The following is a 15229-nucleotide window of genomic DNA, read 5'->3' as shown; positions in this document are numbered from 1 at the left end:
AGAAATGAACTATAATTGAACATGCTGTTCATACTTTTTATTTCTGAGAGGTTGGTACTAGTGTTCTCTCAGTTCTGATATTAGTAATTTGAGTCTTTTCTCTTTTTTTCTTGGTTATTCTAGCTAAAGATTGATCAGTTTTGTTGATCTTTTCAATGAATGGTTGCTTCTTAGGTATTCACTTTTTAATTATACCCCATAAGTTACATACAGTCTTTTGTATATATAAAAATGGAAAAGAGAAAAAGGAAAAACATGGTGAAAAACTGAAATCATGGTGCAGCTAATTGTCTTAAGAAATTTATTAGGGCCATTGGTCCTATATTTGAGTTTCATGTTGAATTATTTGCTTATTCCTTTTTTTAAGGTTTATTTATTTTGAGAGAGAGAGAGAGAGAGAGAGAGAGAGAGAGCAAGCTGGGGAGGGGCAGAGAGAGAGAGAGACCAAGAATCCCAAGCAGGCTGTGCGCTGTCAGCGTGGAGCCCCAGGCTGGGCTCGATCCCGCAAACTGAGATCATGACCTGAGCCAAAATCAAGAGTCGTACGCTTAACTAACTGAGCCACCCAGACGCCCCTGCTTATTCTTATGAGCTAATTTCCAAATCCGTGAGGATTCTAAATTCTAAACGAAACTAACATCTGTCTCACAAAGCGAGAAAGAGGTGATAATAATGTAGCCGTGCTAATAGTATTGAAAAACTGACCACTATATTAGTGTTGCTGCAACAAAACATCACCAACTGGGTGGCTTAAACCAACAGAAATTTATTCTCTCACAGAATAAAGCCAGCTGTCAGCAGGGCCACATTCTCTGTGAAACCTTTAGGGGAGAACCCTTCCTCCCTCACTTCCTCTGGCTTCTGGTGGTTACCAGCAGCCCTGGGCTTGAACCACATCTTTTCACTCTCTGTTTCCATCATCACATGGCCATCCCCTCCCTGTGTGTCTCTCTCCTCTTCTTATAAGGACACCATTCACAATGGACTAAAGACCCGTCCCACTCCAGTATGATCTCATCTTAACTAACTGCATCTGCCACGGCCCTTTTTCTAAATGAGGTCACAGTCTGAGGTCCTGGGGGTTAGGACTTCAACATCTCTTTCTTGGGGGTATAATCAACCCTTAACAGATATGTTTTCAGCTAACTGTAAACATTTGTCTGTTACTGTTCAATTTTTAGAAGTATGTCAAAGTGTCTTTTCTGCTAACCATGGTCTTTTTTTTTTTTTTTTTTCCAATCTCTTCCCTAGATTGAAGATATGTTTAATGAAATCAGATTTAGTGAGTATGTAGACACTGGAAAGCTAATTGACAAAATCAACTTACCAGATTTCTTCAAAGTTTACCTTAATCACAGACCACCTTTCGGGAACACCATGCGTGACATTCAGCATAGCTTTGACATCCTTGGTTTTACCAATTCAAAAGGAGAGAAGGTTATACGAAGAGAAGATTTCCTAAAACTGCTTCTAACGAAAGGTAAATCCATAAATAGGGAATATCTTGTCACATTCTTGGGCCATTTCCACTGGAGAGAACTGTGTTTGGGGAGGCAGACCCCTGGCATCTTTTTTTTTTTTTTTTAACGTTTATTTATTTATTTATTTGTTTATTTTTAGAGACAGAGACAGAGCACTAGTTGGGGAGGGGCAGAGAGAGAGGGATACACAGAATCTGAAGCAGGCTCCAGGCTCTGAGCTGTCAACACAGAGCCCGATGCGGGGCTCGCACCCATGAACTGTGAGATCATGACCTGAGCTGAAGTCAGATGCTTAACTGACTGCGCCACCCAGGTGCCCCTCTTTTTTTTTTTTTTTTTAATGTTTATTTATTTTTAAGAGAGAGAGAGAGAGACAGTGTGTGAGTGGGGGAGGTGTAGAGAGTGAGGGAGACATGGAATCTGAAACAGGCTCCAGGCTCTGAGCTGTCAGCACAGAGCCCCACATGGGGCTCGAACCCACGGGCCATGAGATCATGACCTGAGCTGAAGTCCAATGCTTAACTGAGCCACCCAGGTGCCTGGACCCCCTGGCATCTTTAATCAGACGGGGGCTTCAACCATGAGGGATGCCACCTGCTGACCCACAGAGCTGGCAAACACGGGGTGATGGGAAGGGCGCCATCCCGGGTCCCCTAAGACTCTGATTTGTGTTCCAACTTGCTGAACCTCTTGAGTCGGTGTCCTCACTTATGAATGAAAGTGCTAGCCACCAATGTCACAGGGCTATTATGACACTGGGATGTGATTGTGAGATAAAAACCACACCAGTGTAAGATTTTTCCTCTTTACCTGCTGTTTTCCTCAATATTGCATGTGAGGAAGTCAAGTAGGCTTTCTCTTCGGGTGACAGTTTCCTCTTCATCAAACTGGTGGTTCTAGTGTGAGGGAACATGAAACGAAGCAGAGCACAGTCTTGATCATAAAGTTGTCTTTGGGGTGCCTGGGTGGCTCAGTCGGTTTCGGTTAAGTGTCTGACTCTTGGTTTCGGCTCAGGTCATGATCTTGCGGTTTCATGAGTTCGAGTCCTGCATTGGGCTCTGCGCTGGCAATGTGGAGCCTGCTTAGGAATCTCTCTCTCTCTCTCTCTCTCTCTCTCTCTCTCTCTGCCCCTCCCCCACTCATGCTGTCTTGTCTCTCTCAAAATAAATAAATAAACTTAAAAATAAAAAGAAAGTTGTCTTATTCTCTGTATGAGCAACACTAGTCCTAACACCGTGTAAGGAAGGATATGTCTAACACGGGACTCTGTAGATTGTTTTTGTGTCTCAAGGAAAGGAAATCGTGGAATAATTCTCTTTTAAGACCTCAGAATGACGATGCTAAGCTCTGACATTATGCGGAGCCCCAAGGGTGGGAGTGGACGCTCTTTCGTTTTACGATACTCAGGTGAGCACATGACTGAGGAGGAGATGTGTGACTGCTTTGCTACGCTGTTTGGACTGAATCCCGAGGGGTGGAAATCCGAGCCCGCAGCCTCCTCCATCAAAGGTACCGTTCCTGACCCTGCCCGGGCTTGCAGCCGGAGCTCACTAATTTGTCGTAGACTTAAGCGTATTTCTCTCTCCTGACTGGTGCAAACCATCCTCCTTCATACTGTGCCCACAACGAAGCAAGTCTGCCGGGGCCCCAGCGCGAGCAAGGAAGGACCAGTGAGCGCGGTCACGTTTGTTTGCCGTGTGCTGTCCATCCTGTGTCTTCTGGCCTTATTTCCGCCCTTTATTCCACTGACCGGTCTGCATCTTTTCGGCTTGGGTGCGTGCCTACTGGCCGCTGGGAGAAGGTACAGCTTGGAAGGTGTTTCAGGAGACGTGTTGTCAGAGACTTAGAGAAGGACAGGGCTACAAACAGGCACAAGCCCAGCTTCGAGCTGCTAGTGCTTGGAAGTTGTTTTTTTTTTTTTTTTCTTTTTTAAAAAAAAATTTTTTTTTATCGTTTATTTATTTTTGAGACAGAGAGAGACACAGCATGAACGGGGGAGGGGCAGAGAGAGAGGGAGACACAGAATCGGAAGCAGGCTCCAGGCTCTGAGCCGTCAGCCCAGAGCCCGACGCGGGGCTCGAACTCGCGGACCGTGAGATCGTGACCTGAGCCGAAGTCGGATGCTTAACCGACTGAGCCACCCAGGCGCCCCAGTGCTTGGAAGTTTTTAAAGCTCGTCCTCCTTTCCTGCCTAAGGATTGCTCACCTCCTTCTCTAGTCCCCCGGAGGGAGGAAAATGGACCTGAAGTTAGGCTGGGAATTTAAGCTCTGGAGGAACCAGTGTAAACAGCTCTCCTGGGCCCGAGGGGGTGTCTCCACTGCCAGGCCCAGGACGCTGCCTGATGCCCCTTGGTGGTCAAAGCCCGTCACCGGTACCGAGACTGGGGTCACGAGCAAAGACCCCCCCCCTCCAGGCTTCCTTCTCCCTCTCCTGTTATTGCCCATCCCAGTGTCACATTAAACAGAGTTCTTGATCTCAGACAGTTCTAGACTCCAGTATCCAGGGGGTCGTTTCGAGCCTCCAAGCTCCCCTCCCCCATTCCCTGTGTCCTCAGGACATCAGACTGTAACTTACGCTGTGTTCCTCGGTGTCTCCAAACAGTATATCAACCACACCGTGTGGTTTAAGGCTTTCCCATGAAGTTTGCAGAGATTCGGTGAGAGTGCTCCAAACCGACCCGGGGCTTTTGAAGGACTCCCAGACAAACCGGGGCACAAAGCGCCTCTCACTTTTGTTCAGTATCGGTTCCTTGTATTTTTGGAACGTGCTTCTGAGTTAGAAACCTCATCATTATGAAGGCATCTGTTTTGTTTTCTTGTTTGGCTAGGTTCAGAAATCTGCTTTGAAGAACAACTTCCAGACGAAATCACTGCAGAAATATTCACGACTGACATTCTTGGCCTAACCATTTCACAAGATTTCACACAAGATCCTCTGGTCAGTGAAGTTGTGAGGAATGTTTGAGGCACAAAGGACTTTGTGTGTGCGGGTCCCCCCCCCCCCCCCAAGAGGCACTGCTTCCCTGTATTTCCCTGCCCCCACCCTAATCTTTGGAACATTTAGACATTAAAAGGAAATTTCGGTTAAGCAACGGAATTCACGAAGTTGGACATTCCACTGTTTCTCAAACAGAAGAGTGGGTGGAGGCAAAAAACACACTGGCAGCTGGATGTGAATGGTGGCTGGAGAATGATGGCTGTCTGCTCTGTCCAAGGCAGTGCTGCCTGAGTGGGGTTGAACAGGACAGGCAGGTGGCTGGTCCCTGGGGGGCAGAGAAGGGTTCCAGCTGCCGTAGGCCTTCCTAGGGACACGTGCGGCCTTATTCCCTCCCCCTCCCCGGACCCTTGGCATCATATGGTCTAATGGGGATCGCCCCTGCCTGCTGTTTGACCGGCGGGGGGGTTGCTGGGTGTTCTGAGCTCCTGAGAGTTCCCGCTCGTGCCTTCTCATCAGCAAAACAACTAAGCAGTTGTGTGCGGCCGTTATGGAGAGCTTCACCGGCCATGCCTAACCCCGGTGGCAACTGCCAGAGAGAATGCAAAAAAGCACCCCTGGGGCCCGGTGTGTGTGCAGCACCTGGACCAGAAACCACCGGCCAGGCCTGCGGGGTGGGGGCAGAACTCGCCAACTGGAGTCTGTGAGCCTCCCCTCCCCCCCACACCCCTCCCACAGGCCTGGATGATCGGCCGCTGCCTTACGCCCCCTCCACAGGGCTCCCAAGCACGTAGTGGGCACAAACGGGGCCCAGCTCCCCAGCTCGGGGGACATTTAAGACACGCTGCTAAGTTTTCAGCAGTGTTCTGACCTTGAGAATAGAGTATCATCATTGTGCAAACAGATGAAAGTTATGGTCTGATTTTAGAGATTTGTTATCAGCGATGAGTTCTCATTCAGATACAAGTGCCAGGTGTTGTTCTGTACGCACGCTGAGCCCATCGCACCCTCCCACCCAAACCGGGCCCTTCCCCACAGGCGCTGGCACGTGAGATGACATCTCTGACCCCCTAAAGGCCCTTCTTGCTAAGGACCACAGTGTATGCAAGAGAAGTAAATGGCAGTAGCTTCGTCCTCCCTGCTGCGTGGGGTCCTCTTGGAGACGTGGCCTCAGTGAGTCTTTGGAACGCCTGGGAACATAGAACAGAACCATCTACCCCAAACCCGGCTGCGTCACCATGACCTTGGGACGGGCGGCGTGGGCCAGGGTCCCACAGGCGCCTTCTCGTCAGGTTGTGTGGCCAGGGCTTTGCAACCTGGTTTACATTTTGTTCTTTTTTTTTTTAAAAAAAAAAGGCGAAATAAAACAAGACCGAAGAAAAAACCAAACATGCTTTATGAATCAATTTTGCAGCTGCTAAAGGCTTAGGAGACATATTACCAAGCCAGTTAAAAAGTTCCTGGGGACATTTTAGGGAACAGGAAACTCTCAGATGACTGTTCTCTTCAAAAAAATTACTCAGAATGGGATGCTGTCCGGACACCAGCCAGGGCTTCTTTCATTAAATCCGGCACACTGATTTCGTTCTGATCGACTACATGTACTGGCATCACTGTCTGGAGCAGAACTGGCCAGTGACCAGGAGGACCCACTGTGGCTGGACCCGTGAGCTGGAACCACCATCACGCTGTGTCGATCCGGCTTCCTGCGTCTCCAGGTCAGTACGGGGGGCGGGGTGGGGGTGGGGGGGTGAGGCCCTGGCTCTGACGTTCACCCAGGAAGGCCAGAACCCCAGGGGACAGCAGCATTCATGTCAATAGTGTTCCCAACCGCTCCCAGCCCAGCTTGGCCAGGGGGCGCCCTTCTCACCGTCAGGGCCCCTTTCTGCAAGTGCTTTTGTTTGGGTGTCTCTCAACCCGTTTGACCCACACGGAGAGGACCTGTGCGCCTTTCAGCACCAGGAGGCCCTTTGCCTCCCATTCCTGGCAGGCCCCACCTACTGGCCACATGGGATGTAGGACATCAGTGTCCCCACTCAGGGAAGGGAGTGGAGGACAGCCTCCCTGCCAAGTGAGCAGAGCACCCAGACTCTCCCGCGGTGTGCATGGCAGAGCAGCGACGCCAGAAGAAGAGCGAGGAAAAGACCAAAGAAGGATAATCGTTGGGCTTGAACATCAAGACTGAAGATTGTTATGCTCTTTGGGAAGAACGCTATTTCAGATGGGGTCTCTGGCTACTGACCAACCAAACCATCCTGGTTTGTTGCTTCTAGAGTTCAGGAACCACCAGCAGCCTCCCCACCCCACTCCCTCTGCTCCAGACCCCGAGGCTCTTCCCAAGCATGGTGAGGGTTTTGTTTGGACACCATCTGCTCTGGAAGCCCAGGGGCTTGACTGGGCTCATTTGCTGCTCCTGCCATTTAGTGGCTCCCTATGCACCCTTGGGTGTGGCTAATCTAATCTCTTAAACCTCAGTTTCCTCCTGGAATTCTCCTGGGTGGTTGAGAGGATTAAAGGAGAGGGTGCAAGGAAAGTGTTACCAGCATAAGGCAGAGCTCAAAATGGGGCAGTGACTTGTTATTATTACAGGACACCTGCACCTGAGACCTGGGCAGATGATTGATGAGCATTAACCTCCTCCAGTTCCGAAGTTTTAGCTTTGTTAGCACCTGCCTGAATAGGGGTGCCTGCTGGTTTTGACAATGGGCCCTCAGTAAGTATCCGTGGAATGACTGGATGGATGAACTCACAGCTCTTTAATAATAGCTGGCTTTGCTTTAGAGCAAAGGTGAGCTCCAGGTCCTGCCAGGCTCTCTCCACTGGGGTCTTTCTCTGTAAAGGGCCAGAGGGTAAATGTCAAGGCTCTGCAGGCCTTATGGCTCTGTCACAACTCCTTGACTTGCCCATCGGAATACAAAGGCAATGACAGACCATCCAGAAAAGAATGATTGTGGCTGTGTTCCAACCAAGTTTACTTAATGGACACTGAAATTTGGATTTTACGATCATCTCCACCTATCACAAAATCACCTTCTTTCGATTTTTTTTCAACCATTTAAAAATGTGAAAACCATTCTTAACCTGCAGTGAAAACTCCATCTGCCGTACCCCTAGGCCAGGATCCCTCATCCCAACAGAGTTTTACAAATACAGTGCATCCATACAAACAACCAGACCAAACCGACATGCTCTCCAATCCCGTCAAGGTCAAGACGAGCAAGTCTCCTCCGATGGGAGGAGACTAAGGAGACATGGTGGAGAAGTGCAAAATGGGACCCCGGAAGGGATGTCCGGGACAGGAGGCGACACGGGGAAACCGTGCACTCCAGGTGAGGTCTGTAGATGAGTTAACGGCATTGGAGCAATGTTAATGTCTTCGTTTTGATCACTATATGGTGGTTACATGGGGGTACACACCTGGGAAACTGGCAAAGGGCTCGTGGGAACTCTGTCCTACCTTTGCAACTCCCCTGTAAATCTAAAATTATCTCAAAATTAAAAGTTAAATATATGTGTGTATACACACACACACACACACACACACACCCCACCTCTCTGAGTCAGTCGCCCCGGAATGGTTTCCGTGCTCTGCCCTACGCCTCTCTGTTCCCAAGCAAACACTCCCGAAGCCAGTCAGGGCTGGTTGCTTTTGTGTTACCTCTTGCTGTCCATCCTCTGTGGCCATGAGCCTCTGCTGTGCTTCCAGGCACTACAGACAAGAAGGGTCTTTTTGGAAAGATCTGTGTCCTGGGGCGCCTGGGTGGCTCAGTCGGTTGAGAGTCCAACTTCAGCTCAGGTCACGATATCACGGTTTGTGGGTTCCAGCCCCGCATCGCGCTCTGTGCTGACCGCTCAGAGCCTGGAGCCTGATTCGGATTCTGTGTCTCCCTCTCTCTCTCTGCCCCGCCCCCGCTCATGCTGTCTCTCTCTGACTCTCAAAAAATAAAAAGTTAAAAAAAAATTTTTTTAAAAAGAACTACCCTCTGCTAGCTTAGCTTAAAGGAAAACAAACAAAACAACAACAATAACAACCAAACACTCTGGGACGCTTGGCTGGCTCAGTCAGTAGAGCCTGTGACTCTTGATCTTGGGGTCATGAGTTTGAGCCCTACATTGGGGGAAGAGATTACTTTTTTTTTAAGTTTATTCATTTTTGAAAGAGAGAGAGAGAGAGTGTGTGAGCAGGGGAGGGGCGGAGAGAGAGAGGGAGACACAGAATCCAAAGCAAGCTCCAGGCTCTGAGCTGTCAGCACAGAGCCCGACGTGGGGCTCGAACCCACAAACCCTGAGATCATGACCTGAGCCCAAGTCAGACGCTCCACCAACTGAGCCACCCAGACGCCCCTCTAAATCTTACTCTTTAGAGCAAGTGGGGGTGTTCTCTCTGGGAGGGGAGCAGGTTTGGTTCCTCGGAACTAGTTCATGCTCCTTTGCCAGCCCTTCCAACATGGCAGAAGTGTGCGTTGCAAGGTGCGAGTTCCCCCAGCCCACCAGCACACCTGCCCCGGAAAAGGGAGTACTGGGTGGTACCGTGGTCCTGGGGTCTGAAGCACAGAGGACACCCTGAGCACCGGCTCCAACATGGGGGAGACGTGGGGCTGTGGCAAACCCAGAGTCCCATCTAAGGGACTGGCTGCTGCCTCGCTTCTCCTCTGTGAGCGCCTGATTTCTTCACAGATGGGCTTCGTGCATCCGTTTGTCCATTCATGAATTGAGCAAATAGTTCCTGCATGCTAGCACTGCTTTGGCACTGGGTGTGCCGTTGTAAACAAGACAGGCACGGCCGTTGTCTTTAGGGAGCTCATGTTACACAAGCACGTAAATATGTCATTGCAAATTATGCTCAGAGTCTTAAAGACAAGGCCCAGACTCTGTGACATAGAATACCAAGAGGGGGATGTGCTTTAGTTAGGGTGGTCAGGGAGGGTCTCTCCAAAGAGGAGACATCGATGTTGAGAGCCAGTCATGGAAAGAGACAGGAGAGAACATCCCAGACAGAGAGGACAGTGTGCACCAAAGCCAGAAGCATTCAGTGGAGCCAAGGTTTGTGTGGTGGGAACACAGAGGGGGATGTGGGCTCGAGACGAGGTCCTCAGGGGTCTAGAAGGATCTCTAGTATTCCTTCAGTGCTACCATTACGTGGGTCTTCCTTGGGAGCCGGAGGAGGAACGTTTTCATGTGAACAAGCCGCAGGAGGAAGGAGGCTAGTCGACTCTTCCAGATGGAAGATCTGGCCACTCTCATTTCTTTTATCCAGAGTCTCGATGTGGGATAGACGATCCCAGGGAAGACCAGAACGAGGTCACGCGTGGAGCCAGCCCTGAAGCTGACGTATTCTTTCACATGACACAGGCCAAAGGTAGGAATGCTGACTGTGGGCTTTGGCTTCCTAAACCTCATGTCCCGAGTTGGCATCTCTTCATCTTCCTTAGTTTTCCAGAGATTTCAATATTTAAAAAAAATTTTTTTTAATGTTTTTATTTATTTTTGCGACAGAGAGAGACAGAGCATGAACAGGAGAGGGGCAGAGAGAGAGGGAGACACAGAATCGGAAGCAGGCTCCAGGCTCTGTGCCGTCAGCACAGAGCCCGATGCGGGGCTCGAACCCACAGACTGTGAAATCATGACCTGAGCCAAAGTCGGACGCTTAACCGACTGAGCCACCCGGGCACCCCTCAATATTTTTTTTAAACATGACCACAGTTTTCTCAGTGATCTTGTTCCTTCATCAACAATCATGTTGAACTATACATTCCCCTAGTCGCTGGCAACTGCCCGAAGGCAGCCTGCTATGCAGTAAAGCATCAGCAAATGCATGCCACTTACCCCTTCCTGTGTCCTGTTGGCCACCTCTACCTTTTCCACTTTTGTAGACTAAACGCTGGGATGGCAATAACTTGCAGCCTGCAGATCCTCACTAAGCGACCCCAGGGTCAACGCAGCATGCTAAGCCCTGGATACACTGTAGCACAAAGCATGGTTCTTGCCCTTAAGAAGGTTACATTGTAGTGAGGGAAACAGACATGCCAATGATAATGACAGTATTTTGTGACGTGATATAGGGGCATCGGAGCAGATGGGATGGGAAGGAGGAGGAGATCAGGGTAGGTAGAGGAGAAATTACATAAATGAGGCACTCTAAGCCAATCTGAGGGGTCTCTGGGAGTGGGGGCAGGAGAGCAACCCAGAGAAAGCAATGGTTACATTAGGGATGGCCTTGCACAAGGAGGTTAAACTTGAAGATTAAAGTAAAGGAGGAGAAATGGATTACATTTGCATGTTGGAGAGGTAGGACTGGGTGATGGGCAGGAGGGGATGGCTGGGCAAAGGGACAACAGCAAGGAGAGTATTCTGGTATTTGGGGGAGAAGGAAAGGATTGCAACAAGACGCAATTCAGAAGCATAAAGAAGTGTAAAGACTAAGGGGCAACCTCAGTATGCTATCAGTCATGATCTTTGATTTGCAGCGTATCAGAAGCTGGTTAGCTTTAGTGGAAGATGAGCAAGTTCTGAAATGAGCAAGAACCAAAGAAGGCCAGGGGCACCTGGGTGGCTCAGTCGGTTAAGCAGCCGACTTAGCTGGTTTGTGAGTTCGAGCCCTGAGTCCGGCTCTGTGCTGACAGCTCAGAGCCTGCAGCCTGCTTCAGATTCTGTCTCCCTCACTCTCTGCCCCTCCCCCACTCATGCTCTGTCTCTCTTAAAAATAAACATTAAAAAAATTAAAAAGTAATCATTTTTTTTTTTTTTTTTTAAGAACGAAAAAAAGGCCAGATGTGTGAGCTCAGTGCCTCCAATCCTCTGGGGCTCTACAGGGGCCACTTTTGCTGTAAGTCATTTTTCCACGGCCCCTACACTCCCTCAACAATAAAAAAAAAAAAAAAAAAAACCACAGTGAGATCCACTCCACACCCACTAGGATGGCTAAAAGAAAAAAGAAAAAAACAAGTGTTGGCAAGGATGTGGAGAAGTTGGAACCTTAGTCTATTGCTGGTGGGAACATAAAATGGCACCGCTGCTGTGGAAAACAGTCTGCCAGCTGCTCAAAATGTTAAACACAGAGTTACCATATGGCCCTGCAGTTCTACTCCTCGGTATACACAGGCAAGAGACACATCTGTACAAAGACCTGTATGGTAATTTTCATAGTAACCGTGTTCGCAAGAGCCAAACAGTGGAAGAAACATCCCAGCGTTCATCGGTGAATGCCTAGATAACCAAAATGTGGTAAATCCACACATGCAATGGAATATTATTGAGCCATAAAAAGGAATGAAGTATATTAGTACATACGCTACAACACGAATGAACCTTGAAAATACGCTAAGACACCAAACACAAAAGGACGCATCGCATGTTCCATTTGTGTGAAATGCCCAGAATAGGCAAATCCACAGGGGCAAGAAGTAGATTTGTGGCTTTCTGTAACTGCCTCTAACCTTGGGTGGAGAGAGGATCTCTTTTTCAGATGACAAAAATGTTCTAAAAATAACTGTGGTGATGGTTTCACAACTCTGTACAAACATACTAAAAACCACTTTAAAAGGGTGAATTTTATGGCATGCTAATTATATTTCCATAAAACTAATATTTTAAAAAACCAACTGGCTAGACGCGGCTGGGTGGCTCAGTCGGTTGAGCATCCAACTTTGGCTCAGGTCATGATCTCATGGGTTCATGGGTTCAAGGCCCTGCATCAGGCTCTCTGCTGTCAGTGCAGAGCCCGCTTCGGATTCTCTCTCTCTTTCTGTCCCTCCCCTGCCCACACTATTTCTCTTTCAAAGTAAACAAACAAACAAACATAGGGAAAAAAAAAGAGAAAAAAAAAAAAAAACACCAACTGGCTAAACCATCCACCAGTCTAAGGTTGCAACCCATGCCCAGGACCTAACACCTTGGGAGAAGAGGAAGACAGCTTCTGGGGAGGGGTTGGCCTTCACCCCCAAAGGCTCACCCAAAACTGGGAAGGATATTCAGAAGCTGGGCAGCATGCAGGAAGGAGGCAAAAGGCATCTGGGCAGCCTTCTAGATTCCTGACCTGAGAACTCACCAAGCCTGTTTGTGGACAGATCTCTAACTTTGTTCCGAGTCACTGGGTCCTCAGCAGACATCCTGTGTTTAATCACTTGTTGTTAGAAGAGCGTCTGGCCTACACTGACTCACCTTTGAACACATGAATGTTTCAAAGCACTTCATGTCCACTATCTCTTTATTTTTATGCGACCTCAAGTGACTCAGCTTCTGGGCAAGCCAATGGCTGCATGGATGGATATGCAAACTGCCGATTCACTAGTGTCTGAGCTGGTGACAATTTTTACAGTTGTAGTTTTAGGGAAGAAAGACACGGAGAGGCAGATTGCAGCATCTGGTTTGTCAAAACAAATTTTTTTTCCAAGGTCTCCCCAGTCTATCATAAGGCCCACACTATAGGGGAGATCTCCCCCACGATCATTTGAGACCCCATTAGGCTCTACCAGTGGTAGGCTGGTAAATGTTCACCAACCAGCTCTGGAAAGAGGAGGGACAGGAGGGTCCTGATGAAAAGCACTTGCCAGTTTCCATCGTGTCAACATTCCTGCCATGTTGATTTCCAACTACCAACTTTATGATGGATGTGGAGTGGGGAATCCCAGAGACCACAATACGAGAGCAGGGTTCTGGCCAGAACCCTGCTTGCTAACTGGCTGTGTGGCTTCTGAGTTTTCGTGTCCTTTTCTATAATAGGAGGGAGGTTTCATACCCTGCAGCACACCCTTTGGCTCCTGTCTCTGAGGAACCATTCTGTGGTTGGAGCATTCTCTTCAGTTCTCCCCCTTTGCTGGGTTTTGCTAATGGCCTGCTCCCCAAACACCAAAGCACCTCTGTTTATGAAAACAACCTGCTCCTGCAAGTTGCTAGGTGAGGACCAAAGCTGCCAAGAAGCAAGAGCCGGGCCTGCACTCACAATTTCGTATCACCCTCCAGAGGTGGAAACCTCCTCCAACCTCCTCCCTGTGCAACAGTGGATTAAGGGTTGAATTTGGCAGCCCAGAAAGAGGGGTAGCTGGACTTCAGTTCCTAGTATAGGTCATAAAGGTGCAAAGGATCACCCAGGTCCTTTATTTAACAAATACTCTCCGGTCTCTAGCACTTACTATGTGCCAAGCACTGTTCTATGTGCTTGACAGATACTGTGTTTAATTCTCATGACAGCTCCATGAGGCAGGTGGTGTTCTTTTCATCCCATTTTACAGATGAGGCAAAGAGAGGCTAAGACACAAGCCATAACTAAATAACTCACTTCTGTAACCGTATGATCTCTTTTTTAACATCTCTAGAATAATAACTAATATTCAGAGACAGCCCGACATCCAGTTTCTGGTAACTAGGTAGGTATTCAGATGAACTCTCAATCTAAAAATAAGGAATAGTCTAAATAGTAAGGAGTAGCTGAAATGGAAGGAAGAAGAGAACCCTGGAGGAGAACCCAGCAAAGAAGCCATTTAACCCTGCAGAGATTTGTCAAGTCTAGCATATTCGAACCCCAGTGTGAGTGGTTTTTTGAGGCAAGAGGCCAAAAATAAAAGTCCAGGTGGGAGACGAGACTTTCCCCCACAATAATTTGAGACCCTACTGAGCTCCACCAGTGGTATTCTGGTAAATGTTCACCAACCAGCTCTGGGTGGGGTTGAGGAAAGGATCCTTATATACAGAATTTGCCAACTTCCATAAGTGTAAATACTCCTGCCACAGTTGATTTCAAACCATCAACACAGGGTCACTGAACTCAGAGTTGGGAAGTGCAGATCTGTTAGCCAGCTGCTTATGTCACTGACACCCACCCCCCCACCCCCCAGGGTACAATAAGCAAACCAGACTTGCTCAATAGGGCAGCATATATTTGCATCATCAGGGTGGTCCAGGGACCCATGAGCCCTGAACTTAGATAGTCCTGGAATAGCAGTGCCCTCGGGAGCCTGGCAGGAGGAAATGTAAATCATCTGTGGAGGAAGGTAACTTCATCCTAGGCCTCAAATTATTCCTCTAAATAAATTTTAAAATACAGTGTCCAGCATGGTCAAAGAGAACCAGACAGATCACAAGGAAATAGGACACCATGAGCAAGAACTAGGAGAAACAGACCCTCAGGTACTTCAAATGTTAGAATTACCACAGACTACACCACAACTGTGCTTTGTTGAAAGAAAGGTTAAAAATATCTGCAGGGGACAGGGAACTATAAAAAGTGACATACTAGATTTATAAAGAACATTTGTAGAAAGCTTTATAGTTTAATCAGAGATCAAGAACACAAATACCTTCAGGGGCCATCTGATAATGCCAATGAGTAAAGTGACCTGGTGACACATTGGTGACCTGAAGAGCTTTGAGAGGCACAGGGCTCCTCAGTTCCAGCTGATTGTTACCATGTAGCACTGGGGGACCAGTTTGCAGACCTTCTGCTATTTCTGGAGAAGCTGGATATTTTGATTTCTTTTTCTTGTGGTGAAATACACATAAAACTGACCACTGTAACCATTTGAAGGTGTACAATTCAGTATGCTTAAGTGTATATTCACAATGGTGTACAGGAAACATTATCTAGTTCCAGAACTTTCTCATCACCCCAAAAAGAAATCCCAAACCCCTTGGAAGTCACTCTCTATTCCCCCACCCCCACTCCCACCCCCTGGCAACCACCAACCTGCTTTGTCTCTATGGATTTCCCCAGTCTAGGTATCTCATACAATATTTGTTCTTTTGTGACTGGCTTCTTGTACTTACTATGTTTTCAAAGTTGATCTCATTCCTTCCCAATGGCTGAATAATACTTTAT

General features: G+C 48.2%; 1 protein-coding gene across 2 annotated transcripts in view; it reads left to right on the top strand.

The window, feature by feature from the left end:
- The window catches only part of CFAP251 (cilia and flagella associated protein 251), a 69060-nt gene extending 64482 nt beyond the window's left edge, over positions 1–4578 (top strand). Inside the window, exons 20-22 of one of the 2 annotated variants that reach the window (XM_025933215.2) lie at positions 1252–1480; positions 2889–2990; positions 4310–4578. In XM_025933215.2, coding sequence (XP_025789000.2) covers positions 1252–1480; positions 2889–2990; positions 4310–4446 — 468 coding nt within the window. In that variant the 3' untranslated portion in view covers positions 4447–4578. The remainder of the gene's footprint in view (positions 1–1251; positions 1481–2888; positions 2991–4309) is intronic. The other variant, XM_086681607.1, reaches the window with a different exon arrangement.
- Positions 4579–15229: the final 10651 nt, after the last annotated feature.

Source organism: Puma concolor, chromosome D3, assembly GCF_028749965.1.
Source record: "Puma concolor isolate L17-30 chromosome D3, mPumCon1.1.hap2, whole genome shotgun sequence".
Classification (NCBI taxonomy): Eukaryota; Metazoa; Chordata; class Mammalia; order Carnivora; family Felidae; genus Puma; species Puma concolor.
The sequence above is the reverse complement of the archived record's forward strand: the minus strand, read 5'-3'. Positions and strand labels throughout refer to the sequence as shown.